At 42.1% G+C, this 19356-nt stretch overlaps 1 protein-coding gene across 3 annotated transcripts in view; it reads left to right on the top strand.

Annotated features, from left to right (window-relative positions):
- Positions 1-893: 893 nt before the first annotated feature.
- The window catches only part of UBE2F (ubiquitin conjugating enzyme E2 F (putative)), a 55566-nt gene continuing 37103 nt past the window's right edge, over positions 894-19356 (top strand). For all 3 annotated transcript variants that reach the window (XR_014226592.1, XR_014226593.1, XM_082285464.1), the window contains exons 1-5: positions 894-1007; positions 2746-2879; positions 10867-10896; positions 12146-12211; positions 17301-17368. Coding sequence is in view for 1 of the 3 variants with exons in the window: in XM_082285464.1 (XP_082141590.1) it covers positions 2762-2879; positions 10867-10896; positions 12146-12211; positions 17301-17368 (282 nt within the window). In the remaining 2 variants the exon portion in view is untranslated. The remainder of the gene's footprint in view (positions 1008-2745; positions 2880-10866; positions 10897-12145; positions 12212-17300; positions 17369-19356) is intronic.

The following is a 19356-nucleotide window of genomic DNA, read 5'->3' as shown; positions in this document are numbered from 1 at the left end:
CTGATACTACATAATTGTGAAAATTTCTGAAGTTTTTGGTCAGTGTAGTTATGACACCTCAGTATTCACCCTCCACTACTAAACGCACACTTACAATAATTTTTTACAGAGATTCCATCTGATGGACTTGTGCTTCCGTATGACTGACTAATTATTTCATCTGATTGACTATTGCATATTGATATTAGTGACATATTATTAATATTGACTGTTCTGTCTGATTCACTAGTCCTCCACTCATCTGCTGCTGGAATGTACGAAATAGTTGATTAATTTAAGCAGACACTAAGGCAAACGCTGCAGCCTGGTTAAGCTCTGCTCCTGAAATCACCCTGGCAATTATTTTTTTGCCTCCCTCTTCGTGTGTTGCTATTTGCCATAGACTCAGCGTAATTTTTATTGCAGCTGAATCACCCCCATTTCCATAGCAGTGTGAGGAGACAGTAAAAGAATGGAATTTATTGGGAATGGCCGGTCAGGAAGGTAGTGGGCTCACCATCCCCAAGGTGTTTAAGGAACGGCTGGATGCGGCACTCGGTGCCGTAGTCTGGTTGACACGTTGGAAATCCGGCAAAGGTTGGACTCGGTGATCTCAGAGGTCTTTCCTAACCTTAATGATTCTGCGATTCCGTTTACAAAAGGTGCGGAAATTAGGCCTGGGGACAGATGACTCAAACGACATCAATTTCCCTCAGGCTCTGCAAGACCCCGCTGCTGCTGACGGAGCGCCCCAATATGGCGGCGTTGGCTGAGGGGGGCCCCTCAGGGCCAGCCCCAACATGGCGCCGCCCTCCCGGCGGCAAACGCCCTCCCCGCCACCGCGCCAAACTCTCGCGAGAGCCCAGCGGGGACACTTCCCGGCCCCGCCTGGACTCTCGCGAGATCCCCGCTGAGGGAGGAGGAAGAGGAGGAAGGAGAAGGAAGGAGGAGCCGCCACCGCCGCTCCCCCCGGGCCGGCGCCGGGGATGGTGTTGGCCGCGGCAGCCGGGCCCTGACGCCCCGCTCAGGTACGTCCGGACTGGCTCCCTTCCCTCAGTCCCCGGCTCGGGCCTGGCCGCTCCCGGTGTCTCCACATCTGCCGACCCGCCAGGCCTCGGCTCCCGGTGGGGTCCCCGGCCCCACTTCCCCGCGAGCTCCTTGCCTTGCAGAGGGGCTTCTTTGGCCCCCGCTATCTCCCCTCCCGGAGGAGCGGGAGAATTCCGGGACTCTTGCTCCCTTCCGTAGAAATAAGCACAGCACCTCTGCCTTGCTTCTCTGTCTCCTTGATAAAGCTTTACCTGCGATTTGTGAGTGCTTTCTTGCTGTGTTCCATTAGAGTTTGGGATATAGCTGAAGCGAATAATTTCTTTTCCAAGCTGGTCACGCTTGTCTTGGGTTTCCTGTTCTTTTAGGATAAGCTGTAAAGGTGTCTAGGCATTTAATGCCCACCGAAGTTGAATTTATTTAGAATGAGCACCTAAAAGGTGGGGCTTTTCTTGAGGGGAGAGCTGGTGTGCGGTTTACAGGGGGTTTTTTTCTCTTTTTTTTTTTTTTTTTTTTGCATTTATGGCCGCGTTCATTACTTTTCAGACCCCCTACTTCCCTCTTCCTTTTTTTTTTTTTTTTTTTTTTTTAAAGCAGCTGTCGTTTTTTCCTTCTCCAGGGAAAAATGGACTGTTTTGTTCTGCTTATTCTTTCTTTCTCTGGGATAAAACCTACGGTTTGTTTCAGTTGAGCGAGCTGGATTTTACATTTACCCTGAACTTTACTTTTGTGTTTAAACACACATCTTGAAGCTGACACACGCATTACTTGCCAGCTTCAGGGAGCTTGACCTTGTTGTAAATTTCACCACAGTTTCCTACTGTTAGGGACTCTTGTGAAATAAATGTTTTCCTTTCTTTAAGCTTTGTTGCTCACTTTTCTGTTAAGTTCTTCTCAACCTCCAAGTAAAGATTATACCCTGGCTTTTTGCATTTTCCCCCCCTTTATTTGGTTGAATTAATTCATATGACTAAAAGAATAATCATTTCTCCTACCATTTTAGTGGCTGGGGACCTGAAGGGTTTGGATTTTGTCAGCATTGTGTTGGTTTTAGGCAATGTTAAAGAAGGAGGAGTTGCCTTCAACTGGGAGTAGTGTCAAAACGTATTAAGCTATGGCAGACTGGATGTTTTGGCTTCATGACTTTGGCATTCTGACCACCTTTTACTGTAATTAATTTATCTGTGCAGTTATCTTCTAGAGTGGATGGCTGGCACAGCAGAAGTGTCTTTCCATTTCAGCCTCTGTGTGTAGGTTTTTGCCCTGTGAAGAGTTCTCGCTGTGCAGCTGTGTAGATAATTGCACTGTTTGCAGCTTCAGTCCCTCTCCTGTGCCATGGGAGCTGTCCCAAAGCTCACTTCCTAGTGTTTGAGAGTTGTTCCAGTAATCCCTCCCCTTTCTCCTTTTTATTTTTTTTCTTTTGGCCAGCCAAGAGGCAGCTGTGAATGTTGTCAGCCTGACCTTTCTTCAGAAAACTGAATTTCCTCTTGGCATAATGCACTGAAACTCCCTCAGTATTCACTGCTCGAACAAGCTCATTCCTCAGGTGCCGTGGGCCATCCTCACCTTCAGTCACAGCCCTGTTACCCGTGTGCGGCAGTTCTGTGTTGATGATGGTACTTCACTCCTTGTTCAACAAACAAACCGTGACTTGTTTTGCTCCTCCCCCCTCGCCGGGGGCTGGTTTTTGGTGACTGTCCGTGCTGTCGCGTTGTGTTCCAGGTGGGAAGCAGCAGTAATGCTAACTCTGGCAAGCAAGCTGAAGCGGGATGATGGTGTCAGAGGCCCCCGTGCATCCAACCCAGCGTCTGACTCCACTCGGAGAGTGTCTGTCCGGGATAAGTTACTCGTTAAAGGTGAAGGAATATATTGAAATATTTTGGGATTTACTGGGTTGGGGTATGTTGCCAGTAAACAGCACTAAATTGCATATAAATTCCCACAAGTGTTTTTCAAATGGCTTGTGACTTTGCTTGGGATTACTAGTGTAGTGTATTGACCTACATCTCATCTCCAGCAGCTTGTTGCCTATAGGACACTTATTTTTATTGAATAATGAAAATCAAAGCAAGTGTCCTCCTTACTCTGCTGAAAATCAGTCCATCATCAATTAAAACATGATAAAAAATTGCCACATAAGTGTAACTAAACTTGGAGGAGGAGGCCTTGATAGGAATTTAGTTTTTGAGCAAAACCATAACTGCCTGTCACAGGAAAGACCATCCTGAAAGTAACAACCGCATTTTGGTGGAATTTAATGGCACAGGTCAGAGGCAGCACCCTTTAAAAAGCTTAAAAAAGCAATGCAGAGAGAGATTTTTGTAGGGCTGGAGTCACTAGAAGTTGAGTATGAAGTTGAGAATAATAAATCAGTGATTGTACTGCAATGTGGTATGTTTTAGGAAGGTTGCTGTAGGTTTTTACCAGCTGGTGGAAAAAAAAAAAGCCTCAAACCTACTTTATGGCAGTTGTGAGTAAATGGGGTAGTTCATGAGACAATAATTAAACTATTTTATAGTTAAATCAGGGACAGCTCTTTCTTGGACTTCAATTTTTTTTTGTAGCATAGATAATACTATATTTTAAAATCCGTAAATGCTGACAGCTTGCAGTTATTATGGCTTAAAGTCAGGTTCACTCCCTCTGGTAATAGCTGAGTGTTAGTGGCAAGGAATGTGTTGTTTAGGTTGATGTTTCTGCTCAAAATGACCAGTAGCAAATACACTGCTGTTGATGTGTCAGCTGCCACTATAGGGATTCATGCCAGTCAAAGGAAATCCACAATTCCTGGTCTTGTTTCAAAATGATTTGAGACCAACGCAGGTGTAATTGCCTGACTGATAGTACCTAACTAGCACTGCATATGGTGTTTCCCCAAATGGGGGTAAATTCTGTCACGTATCTGGAGCAAGGTGTCACTGCAGGTGCTGCTGCCTCGGTGCACTGGCAGGGACTAGACTGTAGGAATGTTGTATCTGCAATTTTCTCTCTGTATTGTTGTAAGGACAGGTAATTTTTCTATACTGTAAATTGTGATTGTGATCACTCTTACACTTCCAGTTTGGAAATCCTCATTTAACTCCAGTTCTGACGGGGGAAAGGATTCAGGCAGGAGAAATAAGCTCTTTAACCAGACTAAGCTACAAAGCCAAATTACTAAATATATATAATCTGAGATTTTCCCTAACCTACAGGTATAGACTTGAGGGGAAGATAGCAGTGTAAAATAAACACCCTTCACGTGAGGTGCCAAAGAAACGTTACTCTACCCTTAGAACAATCACGTTTTTCAAACCCATACCCGAGTCTGCAGGAGAGGAAGAGAATGTAAGCTATAGAAAATTAATATTGACATTGTAATTGTTGTGGTTGTTAGCAACCCAGCACAGACTAAGTATTGAACAGTCCCAGACTGACAAACGTTAAAAGCAGGTCAGTGCTCAGATGGCTTTGACAAGCATTGAGTGCTGGATCCTGATCTGATTGTGCATGGAAGTTGTATCCCTGCTGTGAAATGAGTGGTTTAGGTCACTTAGAGTCACTGCCAAAGGTGTTGGTGAAAATCTGCCCTAATACAAATTTGCAAAAGCACAACAAAGGTTGGTGGCAAGGTTTGTGCTACTGCTTACTGCATGGATAATACATATAAAGGAAAATCAAATTAGAATCAGTTTAGAGTCATATATGCAGAGGCTGGAATGAAAAGAGAGTAAGGGGGGAAAAGTTAAAGGAGACACTTGGTTGAGTCAGGGGGTTCAGAATGAGCCCCTTTCCTTTCTAAACTCCTCAGGGAGGAGTCTCAGTGCAGCTGAATCCAGCCTCAGGCTCAGACTCCACAGTTATGTGTAAAAGATTTAGCAGAACTTAATCATAAAAGCACTTCAACGTTATATTAATTATTAATCAGCTATAAACATAACACATATTCAAGATAATAACATGTATACTGTTTTATAGGGTGTTCAAGTCATACACTCATACACAAAGGTGTGTATATATATATATATATACACAGACAAATGTGCAGAGGTAACACACACACATACGGTTATCCATGTATACATGGGAATACATAATAAAAAATTCCCCCCCAGAATCAATGACATACTCCTGTTAAATGCCTTCTTGGAGATTACTGGAGTTTTTTGAAATTCAAGTGAGGGTGGTACCATTTCACTCAGGCAGTAATTCAGGAGAGGAACGTTCCAAAGCTATCAGGGAATGACTGATTATTCCTACTCCTGTCTCCCACCTTGTCCAGGCAGCAGGAGTTCCTGGCACAGTCAGTGCTGCTCCCACCTTAGCCTTGCAAGAGTTCCTGGTACAGTTCAGGAATGCTTCACCACCGAGCTCTTGTGCAAAGGCCGGGGCCTGACAGGAATTACTGCAATTGCAGAGCAGGCCAGAGGTTGAGACGGGGGGGAAGCACCACCACCACAATCACGATGCTCTCCCAAAAGAGTTGTAGGAGCAGCTGTCAGTCTGCTGAGGATGGTTTCTGGGTGAAATGGGAACTGACAGGAGAAGCAGATTGTTCCAGTGTAAGTGCTGAAAGTGAGAGACAAAGACTTGTTAGGGGTGTTCTGTTTTAAGCTGCTCAAGCTAAATCTGGACCATTTGTTTACAAAAGTTTCTAGAATTTGCTCCAACACTTCAGGATAAATCAGCTGCAACAGCATCTACGGTGTGAGACTGAGTGAAGGTGAACTTTCTGCGGTTGAGTGTTTCTAGGTCACGTAAAGATTGCAGGAATGAGTTTGAATGGGAGTGCAGAGCTGCCTGCTAAAGGTGTGCACACAGCAGTGATGCTGCTGCAGCTGGATCAGCTCCAGTGCCTGTTATTGCCTGATTCTATGGAACTGTAATAGCCCAGCTGAACTTCAGGCTGTTGTATTGGATCCCAACGTTAGAGCCTGGAAGAACAGCTGTAAGTAGAAGTTGTTACTGGTGCGTGCTTAGGCTGGAGTTACCGAACAGATGACTGTGGCAGAATGGGGGAAAGGCTCCAATTGGTCAGTATCCTGGCAACAAATTAGAAAATAATCTGTCCTACATAAAAGAAGAGAAATCCTGGCCATCAGCAAGGGAGGAGGAGGAGATGAGAGAAGGCCCAGAGTGTTCTGTCAGTGGCGAAGCACCACTGTCCTATTCCTGCTCCATGGTAAATTGGGGATAGTCTAATAAATCCTGCAGACGGATGTCTGCCAGCTTCGCTCAGGGTATTGTCCAGACACAGACAGTGTCTGGTTTTTCTCTGGAGGTAATTTGAAGACAGCCTTGTTTGTGTTGATAGAGAGTCCAGTCCAGGAAAGCAATACAGGATCTCTGAAGGATGTGTTGTCACACCGATAACCCTGCAGTCCTCAGATGTGTTGTGTACTCTGCCTGGTCAGGAGATCAGTGCTGTTTTGATTAAAGTGATGACCATGACCCCAGCCATTGACAAGTGTAGGTGATGCTTACAAACCTTAAAAACTTGGTGTGGACCAACTGCATGCTGCCTGAAAGTAGGAAAAATAAGTGATAATTTAGGTATGATAGCTATTTGCACTATGAATGTGAAGAAACATCTCAGTTGGTATTTGAGATAGTGGTGTCAGGCACTGACCTTGACTTTACTGATGGGTGCAAGGTAAACAGACTTGGTTCCACTTTTGTGGAAAAGCTACTTTTGAAATACTGGTGCCCTTTGTTAGTTTATCGAAGTTGTTCCTTTAATTGCTCATGTTACATATTCAGGTATCAGTCATGGCTCAGGACACTTGGGTTATTTTATGGACATACTGTGAATGGACATACCCCCTAAAGTTTTATATTGGGAAGTAATTCTGAGTCATTTGGATATTCTCTTGTCACTGGATTTCCATCTCAGCTCAGTTGGAGAGTAAGGCCATAATTCTGTAGGCCTAGTACCCAAATTAAAATAGAGCAGCTTTAGCAGCTCTTTAGCAGCTTTCATTTTGTTCTGTGCTGCAGAGGCAATTTCTAATGTTCTGTTCATCTCTAAGGGGAGCTTCATTAAGCTGTGAGCAGGGGCTGCATGACTGCTCCTCGAGGATGGTGAGCATGCAGTGCTGAGCTCGAAAGGCAGATCCTTTCTGAAATTTAAAAAGGGCCGAGGACAATCCAAAGTGGTGTTTAAGATTAATAGTGTATAATGAAAGTGACTGCTAAATTGAATTCAAGATAGAGAGCATGCCAGGATGGCAGGAGCAGCTCATGGATCACAAAGGTTGTCCCTTATGCTGCGTTTTTGGTAGTGCACCTAAGCTGCATCATTCAGTTTTATATTACCACCAGTGCTTAGTTTAATTGTGGCAGCTTGAAATAACTTAGTATGTATGAAAATGAGTTAACAAGGTTTATTCCTTGGTTGTCTTCAATATCTGTGGCTTTTACAACCTGTTTATGTAACCAGAAAATATTTTATGTGTGCCTCTGTACAAGCCTGAGAGAATGGAAGTGGGAAACTGGTAATGAAAGTGAGGTGAAAGTCCATTGTAGATAAAAATTAGTTTATTTGCTTTCTTCGAGCCTTGAAAAATAGTAATATTCCTCCTCAGAATAACAGGCGAGGAAAGTTGAGAGGGGAGAAAATACTTTTTTTCTAACTCTGGTCTGTACAGTTCAGAGGAGCGAAGTAGGGAATGCTATAAAGATGGATGGGTAAGAATTAGGAGGCAAACAGCATTCCTAGAATTAATAGAATATTAGAATTAGTACTTAGAAAATGGAATTTTTATAAGTGTCAGGGTATCTTCATCTTCATCGCTAGAAGTCTTAAAGGACTACAACAGGAGAGGGGGCTTTTTGAACAAAACCAGAGAGGAGTAATACTGCTGTGGATGAGAACGTTCAGTTGAGGAAGTAATGATTTTATTTGGTGTACTTAAAACCAAAACCAAACTCCAGCAGGAAGCATACAGCCTGATTTTTGTGGAAGATGTAGTCCACAAAACAAAGCACTGCTATATTCTGATTTGGGGAGGTGAGGGAGCAGAGCAGTGGGGTTGTGGTGTGTGCATTGAACATTCATAAGCCTTTTACACACAGCAGGAGTGTTCCTATTTCCGTCTCGAGAGCTGTCATGGGTAAGGGAGAGTTATTGTTTGTGAAATCATTTATAAATAGCTCTGGTTGCTTGTGTTAGGCTTAGCTTTTCTCTCTTCTCTACAGTTCCTGAGCTGCTTCTGAGACATAATCTGTTTGCATTCAACTCTTCAGGTGTTTGTGTTGGGTTTAAGTTTAAGCCTTGCCTTTTTTATGGTTTAAAATAGCATTTGGAACTGTCAAAGCAAGTGCTTTCTGGGTCGAGCAGTACTCTGCAAATACACCTCCACTTGGGCTTCTCCTGCAACAGATGACAAGGTTTTGGGAACACCAGATGGACTATTTGGAGTTTCCTGAGACTTGGATTTTCTGGTTGTCTCATCATCTTAATAGTGTGAATTGAGAGACAGATGCTGATTCTCCACAAAATGACCATGAAAAGTAGTCAAATTGAATTCTCTCCACACTTCAGCTGTAGTGACAGTCATTTTTTGAAAGAGGAGCTCAGAAAACCTTTAAGTTTGTTCTTTAATTTAGTGAAGCTTTTGGAGCTCTTGGAAGTTCAGTGCATTGGAGCTCTGATTGTCACTTCCATGTTTTGCTTATTTACAAATCTCTGTTAAATAAGTTGGCAGCCCGCACAAGGGGCGTTTTCTTCCAGAGAATGCTCATGCCAGAGGTATTGCTTTATGTAGAAAATGTGTAAGTTAAAACATCAGAATCTTAATGGAGCTTGAATGCTCTGGTCAAAAATGTTTGCTTTCTGAGCAGCAACATACAAAAATGGTTCCAGTGTCAATGTTGTCACTACCAAAGAGTCACAGAATTTGGAAACACTGAGCTTTGGCCTGTTAAATGTGCTTGTTAATTGGTTAATCACCAGTATTTGTTTATATGGCACAATTAATAGAAACATCAGTAACCTTACTCAATGATGCTTTAAACATTTAGATTATTGAAGCAGATCTTCATCTGTTTTGTCTTTGTGAAGTTGTTTCATTCTTAGTTTCAGTGATTTGTTGCAGAGTTCATTAGAAGCCATTTGCCTTTGTTTCCAAAACTTTTGTGTGGATTTGTTATGAGCACAGCATTCCCGCCTGTTTGCACACCTTCAGAGGAGGAGCACAGCGTTCCCTTCTCCTCAGTGTGAGCATTTTGTTTTCATGTTCTTACAAGAAAACCTGCTCATTCTTGTGCCAAGATGGAGAGAAACACAGAAGTGTGAACACATTACAGGAATTTTCACACTTCAAAGGAACTCGGATTGTAAACTCTCTACTGAACCTTGCAGGAGGCAGAAGTGAGGCCCTGGCTCTGCAGAGCTGCTCAGCTCAGCCATTGCTGGGACTGAACATGGTGTGCCCTTACTGATCCCCTTTTTTTGGGATCAGGCAGAGGGCAGGCAGGATTCATTAAGCTGAACAGCACACAAGGACAGAAAGCAATAAAGGAAAGCAGTCAACACCTTAAAATAATTGAACCAGGTCCTAAAGCTTGCCCTGTAGTGAATATTGATGTGCCTCCCACTATGAAAGGCTGGTGAAAAAAATTTAAGAAAGGAGCGAGGGAATAATCTTATGAAAAATTTTTATAGCTGCAGCTTTGGGGGTTGGTTGTTCTGTCTTTTTTTATCAGCCAGGAGGGGAAAATTGAAATAAAGTCCTTGATTACAGCTGAAATTGTATTTTTGTGTGTGTTGTAAAGACAGTACTTTAGCTGAAGTGTGGCTCCAGTGTTGTCTTTCAGTGCATGGCTTTGGTTAAATCAGCTCTGGCTGCAAGTGTGGGATTTTAAATGAGTGAAGTTGTGAATTTTTTAGTTAAGTGTGAAGCACGGTGCTTGCTTTGGTGGGTTGTTTTCTCTTGGTGTAGCAGGTTGCAGATGCAGGGTGTGCCAAGCGCAAGGGAGGTGGGAGTCAGATAAGCGTCATTCCCTCTGCAGAGACCAGTCAGGTTTGGTAAGCATGGATTGCAGGAAAAGTTCTGGAGAGTCAGTGAGAGTTGTGATGGGATCAGTTTGGGTTCAGTGCCAAGAACTCTGAATGACAGTTTTCTTCAGATGTGTGGTTTTGAGAGTTGGTGTTGAAATCTCTTGCACATCGTCAGCCTAAATAAATGGGCTGTGTCTGTGGAGGCCTTGAAAGCAAAGTCAGAAGTGGAAAATAAGACTGCAGGAAATGCCAGAAATATACTCAGTTAGATTTCCTAGAACTTTAGAAGTAACGGGGGGAGATTATCTTGATGCATCTCTTTCATACTTATGTGAAATACAGGTAGTTGTAATTAAGACTTCAATAAAATACACAAAAGCAGGGGTTCTCCCAGGGAAGGTGACTTGACAGGCTTAGGAATACACTTCATTTCCTAGGGGCTGTGGAACAGTGTCAGGATGCTTCCTTTCTTTTCTGAATTACTTTTAAGCTCAGGAAATAAATACAAGGAAATTTTAATTGAATAAGAATGCACATCAGTGACAAAAGCAAACTGTGCTTTGGAAATGCCAGTGCTCTGTGTGGTAGCAGCCCTGGCGCTTCAGTCTTGGCAGAGCCGAATTCCCCATCAAAGAAGGATACATTTGCCATGTCTGTATGGCAGATAAGCATTTTTAGTAATGAATTGAGTGGCTTAAAGAGAACTTTCAAGATAAACTTCTACTGCAGCTTAATTATATTTTTAAGTAAAATTGGATTTACAGGGTGGTTTAAATTAGATCTGCCAATTCGGACTTCAAGAAGGGCTTTATGCTTGCATATTATAATAATGACTGTGGTTTGGTTTTTTTTTTTTTCAACAGAGGTTGCAGACCTTGAAGCTAATTTACCTTGTGAGTATAACATTTAATAGTATGCATTTTAAGGGGGAAAGCACCATTGAAGTGAACATTTTGACTGACGTATGAATGCTAATGGTATTTGTTAAACTCCAAGGAAAGCTGTGCAAAGCTCCACCACACTGGCTTGGACAGGTTTTCTCTGTTGCTTCCCTCTTATGGGGCTGTGGAGAGGTGGACCCTCATTAGTGTCCTTTGGAAGCACTATTGATAATTTGATTGCTGGGGAGTGGCAGCAAAACTTTCAATTAAACACGGGCAAAAGGTTCCTGGGACTCAAGGGTGCAATTAGTGTCCTCACTCGTGTTTTTTTCTTTATTCTCTTCTTTTCAAAACAGGACATTCTGATTTAGGAGCAGAGCAAATAGTTCAGCTCTCAGGGAACATGAAGTCAACCTGCAGTTTTTTCACTTCAGTGTTCAAGGTGTAACCTGATGTCTCTGTTAATAGTGAAAATACTCATGAAAATTAATTTTTTAAGAGTGATCCATATTCTCTTAAAAAAAAAAAAAAAGGGCAAGATAATGTGATTTTAGCCCTGGAATTTTACTTGAGACGTAAGCCTTCCTTGAGGACAGTTATAGAGAATTTACACAGTAATTTTAGGTTAAGTTTTTTCAGTGTAGGTTCTGTTATAGGGTAACAAATACCTGTAAAATGTGTGGTTTTAGTTACTACAATGTGAGTGCATTATTAGCATTTGTGTACAGTTCTCATTAGGTTTTTTCAGGCAAATAGGATTTATAAGTATGACATTATTCAGCTCCTTGGCTATAGAAAAGTAACAGCCAGCTTGATGGGTTAAGAAGCTAAAGACTACGTAATATGGGCGATAAAATATCCATGGATAGACTCATCTCCTCAAGCCAGCTTGTCTCTGCCACAGTCAAGAAAGGCCACTTTCCTGCATGAGAAGCCAACTTGAGTTGTGTCATCAAATGCAAACAAAGGGCTGTTATGCTGAGAGCTTGCAGCTGTTGAACTGAAACCACTGACAGTTCCAGCAGATTGTTCCCTTTTCCCCACACTTGTTCTTCATTGTCACTGTTCTCATTAAATTCATCTCGTCTGAGAGTGAAAACTTTGAGTTTGGTTTGTGATGCTCCAGAACTTTGGGAAATCACTTGACTGAAAGGTGGGGGTTAATCAGGGAGTCAGCTTGAAGAGTGTGAAAGAGGATTTATTTGCTTCTCAAACAGTGGAAAACTCATTGCCTGATGTAAATTATTCTTTTGCTTCACAGGTACATGTAAAGTGAATTTTCCTGACCCAAACAAGCTCCATTACTTTCAACTAACTGTAACCCCAGGTAATTTTTTTGAACATGTTGCTTTTGTTTCTCTGTGTGTTGGTGTTTAGGAAATGTAATTCAAGAGGAATTCCAATAAAGCCTCGAGTCAAAGTCTGGCTGTAATAGTGGCTGTTTTGTTAACAGGATGGAGAAACTGGGCTGAGTTTTGACAACCAGATTCCAAAAAAAGGCCTTCCAAAGTGAGTGAGGTTAGGAAATACTCAGATCTTTGCTTGCATGTCAGCCAGTCTCAGACCACCGTGTTTAATTTGCTGAGAGGAATCTTGGGCTGGGCATTACTGCATTACAGCCCTGTCAGGTTGTGTATTCCGTGGTGCTGATGGCTCGGTTCTGCAGAGGTGAAGAGAGAGGTTACCAATCTAAAGCTCCTGGAAAACTTCAAACCTAGGCATGCCTGAAGATGTTTAACAAGGAGGAGTCTGAGTCTTTGAATGTTAAAATATGTGGAAATTGGATCTTTTATTATTAACACAAGTATACTCTGAAGCTCTTGCTGGCAGGCTGGTCAATAAAAACAGTTCATAAATTAAAATTTCCATGTGAGTGTCTTAATAGCCATCCAAAATTAGTATTTGCTGTGCATTTTAGACTAGAAAGTTGTGTTTTGTGGATGAATTTGCATGGAAAGTTATTTAAACGTCATATGCACTTCTTGTTTTTGTTTGAGACTGTGCAGCTGCTTAAATGAGAACATTGCCATGTGCAGTGCACTGAATGGTTTGAGTTAGATGTGCTGGGATCCCCCTGCCAGCTCATTCTGTAGATGCCCATTTTCTGTAGATGCTTTTTGACCGCAGAATTTGGGTGAGGTGTGTCAGTCATCCTGAAGTATTATCCGGAGAAATAGTGGTGTGCACTTAATGGAGTGCTGGGAATGTTTCTGCTGATCCAGTACTTTGAAATCAGAGCGGCACTAGGTGTCACTGTTGCTGTTTATTAGTCCGATTCAACTGACCCTTCCTCCAGCAGAAATTTTGGGTGGTCTGTTAACATGTCCATTCATGTGACTCCTTTTTGTGATGGAAAAATGAGTGAGGCTGCCCTTGTCAGTGTAATCAAAAATCAATGCAAGAGCTCATCTAGATATTTGGCCCTGTCATTCTGTGTAGGAGTTGTGATCATGTTTGCTTGGTGGGTGTTAATTCTGCTTGCACCAAATGCCCTTCAGTTTTATAAGATGCTCCTTTATTTTATTTTGGAAAGGAGTTGACTTTACAAGAGCATCGCTGTGCAAATCAGGGATGTATGAAAAAGCTGTCCTAACTCCAAGGTGTCTGTATCCTAGGGATTGTTTTGTCTGTTCACTGCTGTGCAGCAAGATGCTGCAGGCAGAAACCAGCTGTTGAATGCAGAGCCTGGGTTTTGTGCCAGCTTCGTTGCTGAAATGATCTTGCCAGTGAGATGATCTTAATTAACATTTTGTTACTCTAAATATAGCTGCACAGCTGAAGTCTCTGCAATTGCAGCCTGACCCAAGTAAACATCTATTTTCAGCTGTGCGTAATTCAGGTGTAGAATCTTGTGATCAGCCATAGCTTAACACTCTAAAGGCAGAACACAGCACAGACCAAGAAAATCTTTGTAGTTTTCTGCCTCCCTTCAATACTGAAGTTTTCTTCAGTGTGTGCTAAATCTTAGTTTTCTTGAGGCAGTGAAGTGGTTGTCACAGAAGTTTTATGGCTGAAGTGGGCTTGAGCCAACTCTTTTTGTATTGTCTGAACAGTATTGCATGAATCTTGACTTTGTTCTGTGCAGTCATTTTGAATGTGGCTGGTCTTGAAAGGACAGTAAAAGAAGCTTCCTTAGGCTGGCACAAAAAGACTAATTTGAATAAGAAAATAAGCTTGACCACCAGGCAGAAATCCTTTCAGGTCCCTTGCTCAGCACCTCTCACAATAACCTTCCTCAGCCAGTATTTAACGTCACAAAATTATCCTGGTGACAGGAAGTTTTTAATTTAAAACGATTTTGTAGAAAATCTTGATTGAGTTTGGCTGCTTTTTTCACACAATTGAAGAAAGTCCAATTCCTGTAGGTTGCAGCTTTCTGCAGTGCGCCATCAGTGGATATTTAGCAGCACATGCTAGAAAATGGCTAAGACTTGGATTTTTCTGCTGCAGTGGACAAAACTCTGTGTTCCCAAGGCAGACACTGCTGGTTTTCTCTGCTGTCTGAACCTTCTCTTCCCTTTTGTCATCTGAAACAGTTGTTCTGCCTCTGAAAAATGCCCTTGTGCCACCACTTGCCTCTGTTCTAATTTTTGCACCAGTATCACTGGATTAAAATCTAGGGGAAATAAGGAGATAGATGGTTAGAATACAGGCAGAGTCCTGCCTGCTGCACTGGTATTTGGAGCACAAAATTGGAAGCTGAGGACTAAAACATGGTAATGACCTGGAAAAAAATAAAGGAGGTGAGTTTGGGTAGCTTATACATGAAAAAACACAGAACAGTAAGTGCAGTTAATGAAATTTCCCTGCAGTTCCCAGGCAGTCAGACTAGTCTGAGGTTGGTGTGGATATTTGAGTCCCACTCCAGGGGGATTAATAAAGACCCTGTTTTCTGGTGAAATGCTCACAAATATTGGTGAGCATGGCTGAGCAAGGCTGATTCAGGGAGCTACTATCCAAAGTGCATCCTTTGTGGCCTGCCCTAATTATCTTGCATTTTCTCCTAAAGTGAGGAAGTAATTTGGTTAAGTGTTTTCCAGAGCACTTTCAGGCATTAAAGCACCCTACAAATGCAGGCTAAGATTAGTCAGGTTGTTGATAATGAAACTTGAGACTGAAGTGGGAGGGGTGCTTGCTCTGCTAATAGAGCTTGAAGACATAAATTTAAGCAGTAGGAGGAAAGCTGTGGCTCAGACTTACTCCCTTTTTAGCAAAAATCTCTCTGGCTAACTTCCTAAGTTATGTGTTAAAGCTGTTTTATTTGATGGTTTTATTTATAGCTCTTTCCTCACTGTTGATTCTGCCAGAACTTTTTTCACACCGCTTTTCCATGCATAAAAAATTGAGGATGTCTCTCCCAGCCTGAGAACTTACTCACTTGAGATGCTGAAAGATGACTCCATTGTGAAGGGTTATCTTGGTAATGCAGTGCAAGATTTCTGGCTGGTTGCTGAGGCTCTCCAGAATTTTTAATATACATTTGAGTGATTGGTAATGAGTTGCTTTATTGATGCTTTACAAACATAGAGGGAGGATTGTATAAAAGAGGGGAGGAGAGATGTCTTGCTCTCCTAATTGTGTGAATATGTCCTTGCTTATTTTACAGCAGAGCCAGTAGCTTACTCACAGTGGGTTTTGGTTAGTGCTCATGGTTTGGTGTCAAGGTAAAACCAAAACATAAAATGAGTTGTAATGTGATGCATGATGAATATTGAGTTGTCTTGGAGCGAGAGTTGTTCTGAGAGTTCTTGAGTGTTTCTCTTGGACAACCATTGAAGCGAGTGCTCATTAAACCTGAGGATTTCCCTTGACATAAGACACGTGTGGATACATCCATCATCAAGCATTTATTTCATTTTAGCAGGGGCAGAATGTGAAGAACTCTGCGTGCTTTGCTCCAAGTCCAGCAAATCAAGGAACTAGTGAAATTAAGCCAAGGAAAATAACTTTTGTACTTGGAAATGTGATAATTCCTGACACTTGGTTAAAATCTATTATTGTGTTAGATGGTGGATAAAGTGCAGTTAGCCGTGTTGTGTTGAATAAATGGTGGTATTCAAGCTCCTGGGGGACACTGGACCATTTTCCCAATGATTTCTTTCTGGAACTGTGTCTCACTGTGAGTGTTTTGCACATTTGACAGGGAGCAGTTTTATCGAGGGGTATCAGTGTAACTCACCTCTTGCTTCTTGTTTTTCAGTAATGGCTTGCTTTCCTGATTTTTTTAAAAACAAAAGATAAATGCTTTTATCTTGCTTTTTTCATAGAAGAATCAGTGCATGTCCCTTTACTTTCTGGCAGAGCATAGCGTGCCTGAGATTGCTTAATAAATCCAGCACACTTCAGAATTGAATTGGAGTGGGAATGGAGAATGGAATTGAAAAGCAGATCAGGAGTCAGCAACCTGAAAGAGGATTTTGATGACCTACAGTAGACAAGTTAGGTTTTTTTGTGGTTTGGAACAAGCTAGATAATAACAAAATTCTTAAGTCTTTGTGTAAACTATGGATTGTTTCACAGAACATTTCTTTGCAGGGTTGGTTTAAAAAATACAAAAAACCTGCATCATATAATGCCAACCAGCCCTCCTGGCCTTTGCTGGGGCTGGAGTGCTCAGGGTGGTGTGAGCCAGAGCATCCCTCAGGTGTGTCAAACCTCCGGTGTGGGCTGGGTACCTGTTTGCCTTTTTTAATGAAAAGCCTCAGTAATGGCAATGCTGGACACATTTCAGATCACTTGCAAGCATTGCAGCTTCCAAGCACAGCTATTTCAAGAGTTACAGGCTGACTCTCACCCTATTCTATTATCCCTGGTTAAATGTAAGTAGATATTTTAATATGTAGTATTTGAGAATTTAGCCATTTAAATAACTCAGGAGAGGCAGACATGTTTTCCTGGCTGATATATCATTGTAAGGTAATTACAATAAAAGAGCCTGCTTGCTCTTATTGGAGTGCACTCTGAAACATGCCCTTGCCCAGTCATTCGTACTACTCACCATGATTGCTAGCACAGGTTTGGGAAGATGTGCTCAGTCCTGGAGCAGGATTTAGCAATGTATTAGCAAGTGCAGTATTTCTCCAGCTCATTCCAAGGGTCACTGATGGGGTACTGCCTGCCACATGCCAGGATTTTCTTCCTACAGATGAGAGAAGTTCAGTCCAAGGTTCCTCTAGCTGGGTAGCCCTGTTACTGTGATCAGGATGGTGGGTTTTTCTGGGACTGTTGACTCTTCTGACTTCAAATTTCTACTGTAAAAATGTTGGGAGTGTGGGAAGATGCTGCTCACACACTCCTTGGATTAGGTGGCAGCTGGTGGTGCAACCAGCTTAAGTATTTGATGAGAACCCTGTGCTGTTGTTTTAATCTTTGTGGTTTTGTTTCAGTTGACTATTTTTCTGGTTTTTGTTTTCTAGATGAGGGCTATTACCAAGGGGGAAAGTTTCAGTTTGAAACTGAAGTTCCTGATGCCTACAATATGGTGGTGAGTATTTGTCATTAGTCTAATAGTTGTCATTTTAGATTTTCTTTGCAGGTAAGAGGACTTCAGGGGGATCTTGGCACTGAGACTAAGAAAGGATCATCTGTCTCCTAATAAAATAAATCTCTGCAACTGTCTGGCCGAAGCTCTTGGAAGTGCAAATGAGTCAGAGCTGAGTGTCGTCCCTTCTGGCTGAGGTTCTGCTCTCTGCTGTTAATTATTCATGAGACCTGCATTTAATGATTATTCTCATTTAAAAAAATTACATATCTAAGAATGAAAGAAGTGAACCAAAAGGAAAAGGTTGATAGTAGTGTAATTTCTCCCCCCCCCCCTTCCTTCTTCTGCTTTGTTGTCTTACTTTTGGTGTTGATAGTTCAGGGTTCTTTCAGAGAGGCTGAAGAATGCATAGGGGAGGATCCTAGAGAAGAGTTTCAGGGAAGCTCTTTGGCTCCTGTTCAGCTGTGCTGAGCCTAAATCCAGCATTATGTATATGTAGTAGTTGCAGTCAACTAGGTGGTGTTTGCAGTTGTGTGGGTTTGTTTGTGGGATGTTTTAAGTTCCCCATAACTTTACCAAGAATTTCATACTATAACAGAGATCACCCTTACTAATTTTTGTGTACTCATTTCATTTCCTTGAATTCTTGTATTCCATTTGTTCACCTGAACAACACTGCTGCAGGGAAGTGTTTGCTGTGTGTTAACAGGAGAGCTGAAGTTCAGTTTTGATCTCAGTTTTTTGATCCTCAGTTCCCATAATTTAAAAGCCTCTGATGTGTTACAGTTCCATGCTTAGCACTGGCAGAAAAATCTGCAGCAAATGTTAATTAAATATTTTTAAATTTGAGCACCTCTCATCCAACACAAAAAAAAAAGTTTGTTTTTGTGCAATTTAGGGAAAAATGCAGGAGGTTGAATGTTAGATTGTGATCAGGTTATTAATGCAAGCGTGTGCTCGCCAGTGTTGGGGTAATGATGCTGAGGCTGTGGTTTGTTTCCTGCCAGGCAAAATGAGATTGAAACAAGTGATGCCTGTTTTCAGGAGAGCTCTGCAGACCTGCCAGGGCTCTCAGCCCACGGGAAAGATTGGGATATCGCACCTCTGCACTGGGACAAGGAGTGGATATGTGCAATTGGGACATAGCGGAGAAGCATAAAATGAATAAATAAAGAGGAAAAATATGGAAGATTTTGTATTGTGGCCTGCAGCCAAACCACTCCGTGCTTATCTCTGTTTAGTGTTTAGTTTCAGCCCATCTCAAGAAGTTCTTCAGAAACTGGTGGTGGAAAGTGGCAAGAAATATCTCAGGGCTGGACTGTAGTTCACCTGCTTGAATTTGTATCCCCATTATGGCCTCCTGGGGGAATTATGTTTTGCAAAAACTGTAAAGGAAGGAGCTGGAGTTGCAGTTGCAGGGTGGTTTAGCAGAATGCTTTGGGACTAGCTAGTGCCTAGAGAAAACATTTCAAATAACATTGATTCCAGATTTGTCTTAGGAGCCACCTCCTTCTCTAGGTAAAGTTCTTCACTAGTGAAGAGCTGCAGGATACTTATCTAATTAAATATAGAAATAATTCATAATTTAAGAAAAAATACAAGATCTGTTGGTACACTGTCTTTTTAGAGTGCAAATTTATCAAGAATTGAAACTGTTAATTTTAAATGAGGGATCCCAGAAGAGAAGTGGCTGCTTGGAAATGGAGAAGGAAGTGAATGCAGTCACTGCTGTGCCCCCCAGCTGATTGGATCCCTGAGGGGAGGGAAGAGTTTGAGCAAGGAAATAAATGGATTTGGGGAGCTTTGCTGTGCAGAGTGTCACAGGTGTTCAATGAAACATCATCCTGAGGAAATCTCACATGGATTTCTTGGTCTTGGGAGGGTTCAAAAATGACTTGGAACAGGCTCGAAGGAGAAGTTTTGCCTGAAGATAAATTTTATGGTAGTGCTGCAGTTGTCCTGTCTGTCTAACAGGAAAAGGAGAGAGAAAG

Source organism: Coloeus monedula (genome assembly GCF_965178545.1).
Source record: "Coloeus monedula genome assembly, chromosome: 7".
In the NCBI taxonomy this organism is placed as follows: domain Eukaryota; kingdom Metazoa; phylum Chordata; class Aves; order Passeriformes; family Corvidae; genus Coloeus; species Coloeus monedula.
The sequence above is the reverse complement of the archived record's forward strand: the minus strand, read 5'-3'. Positions and strand labels throughout refer to the sequence as shown.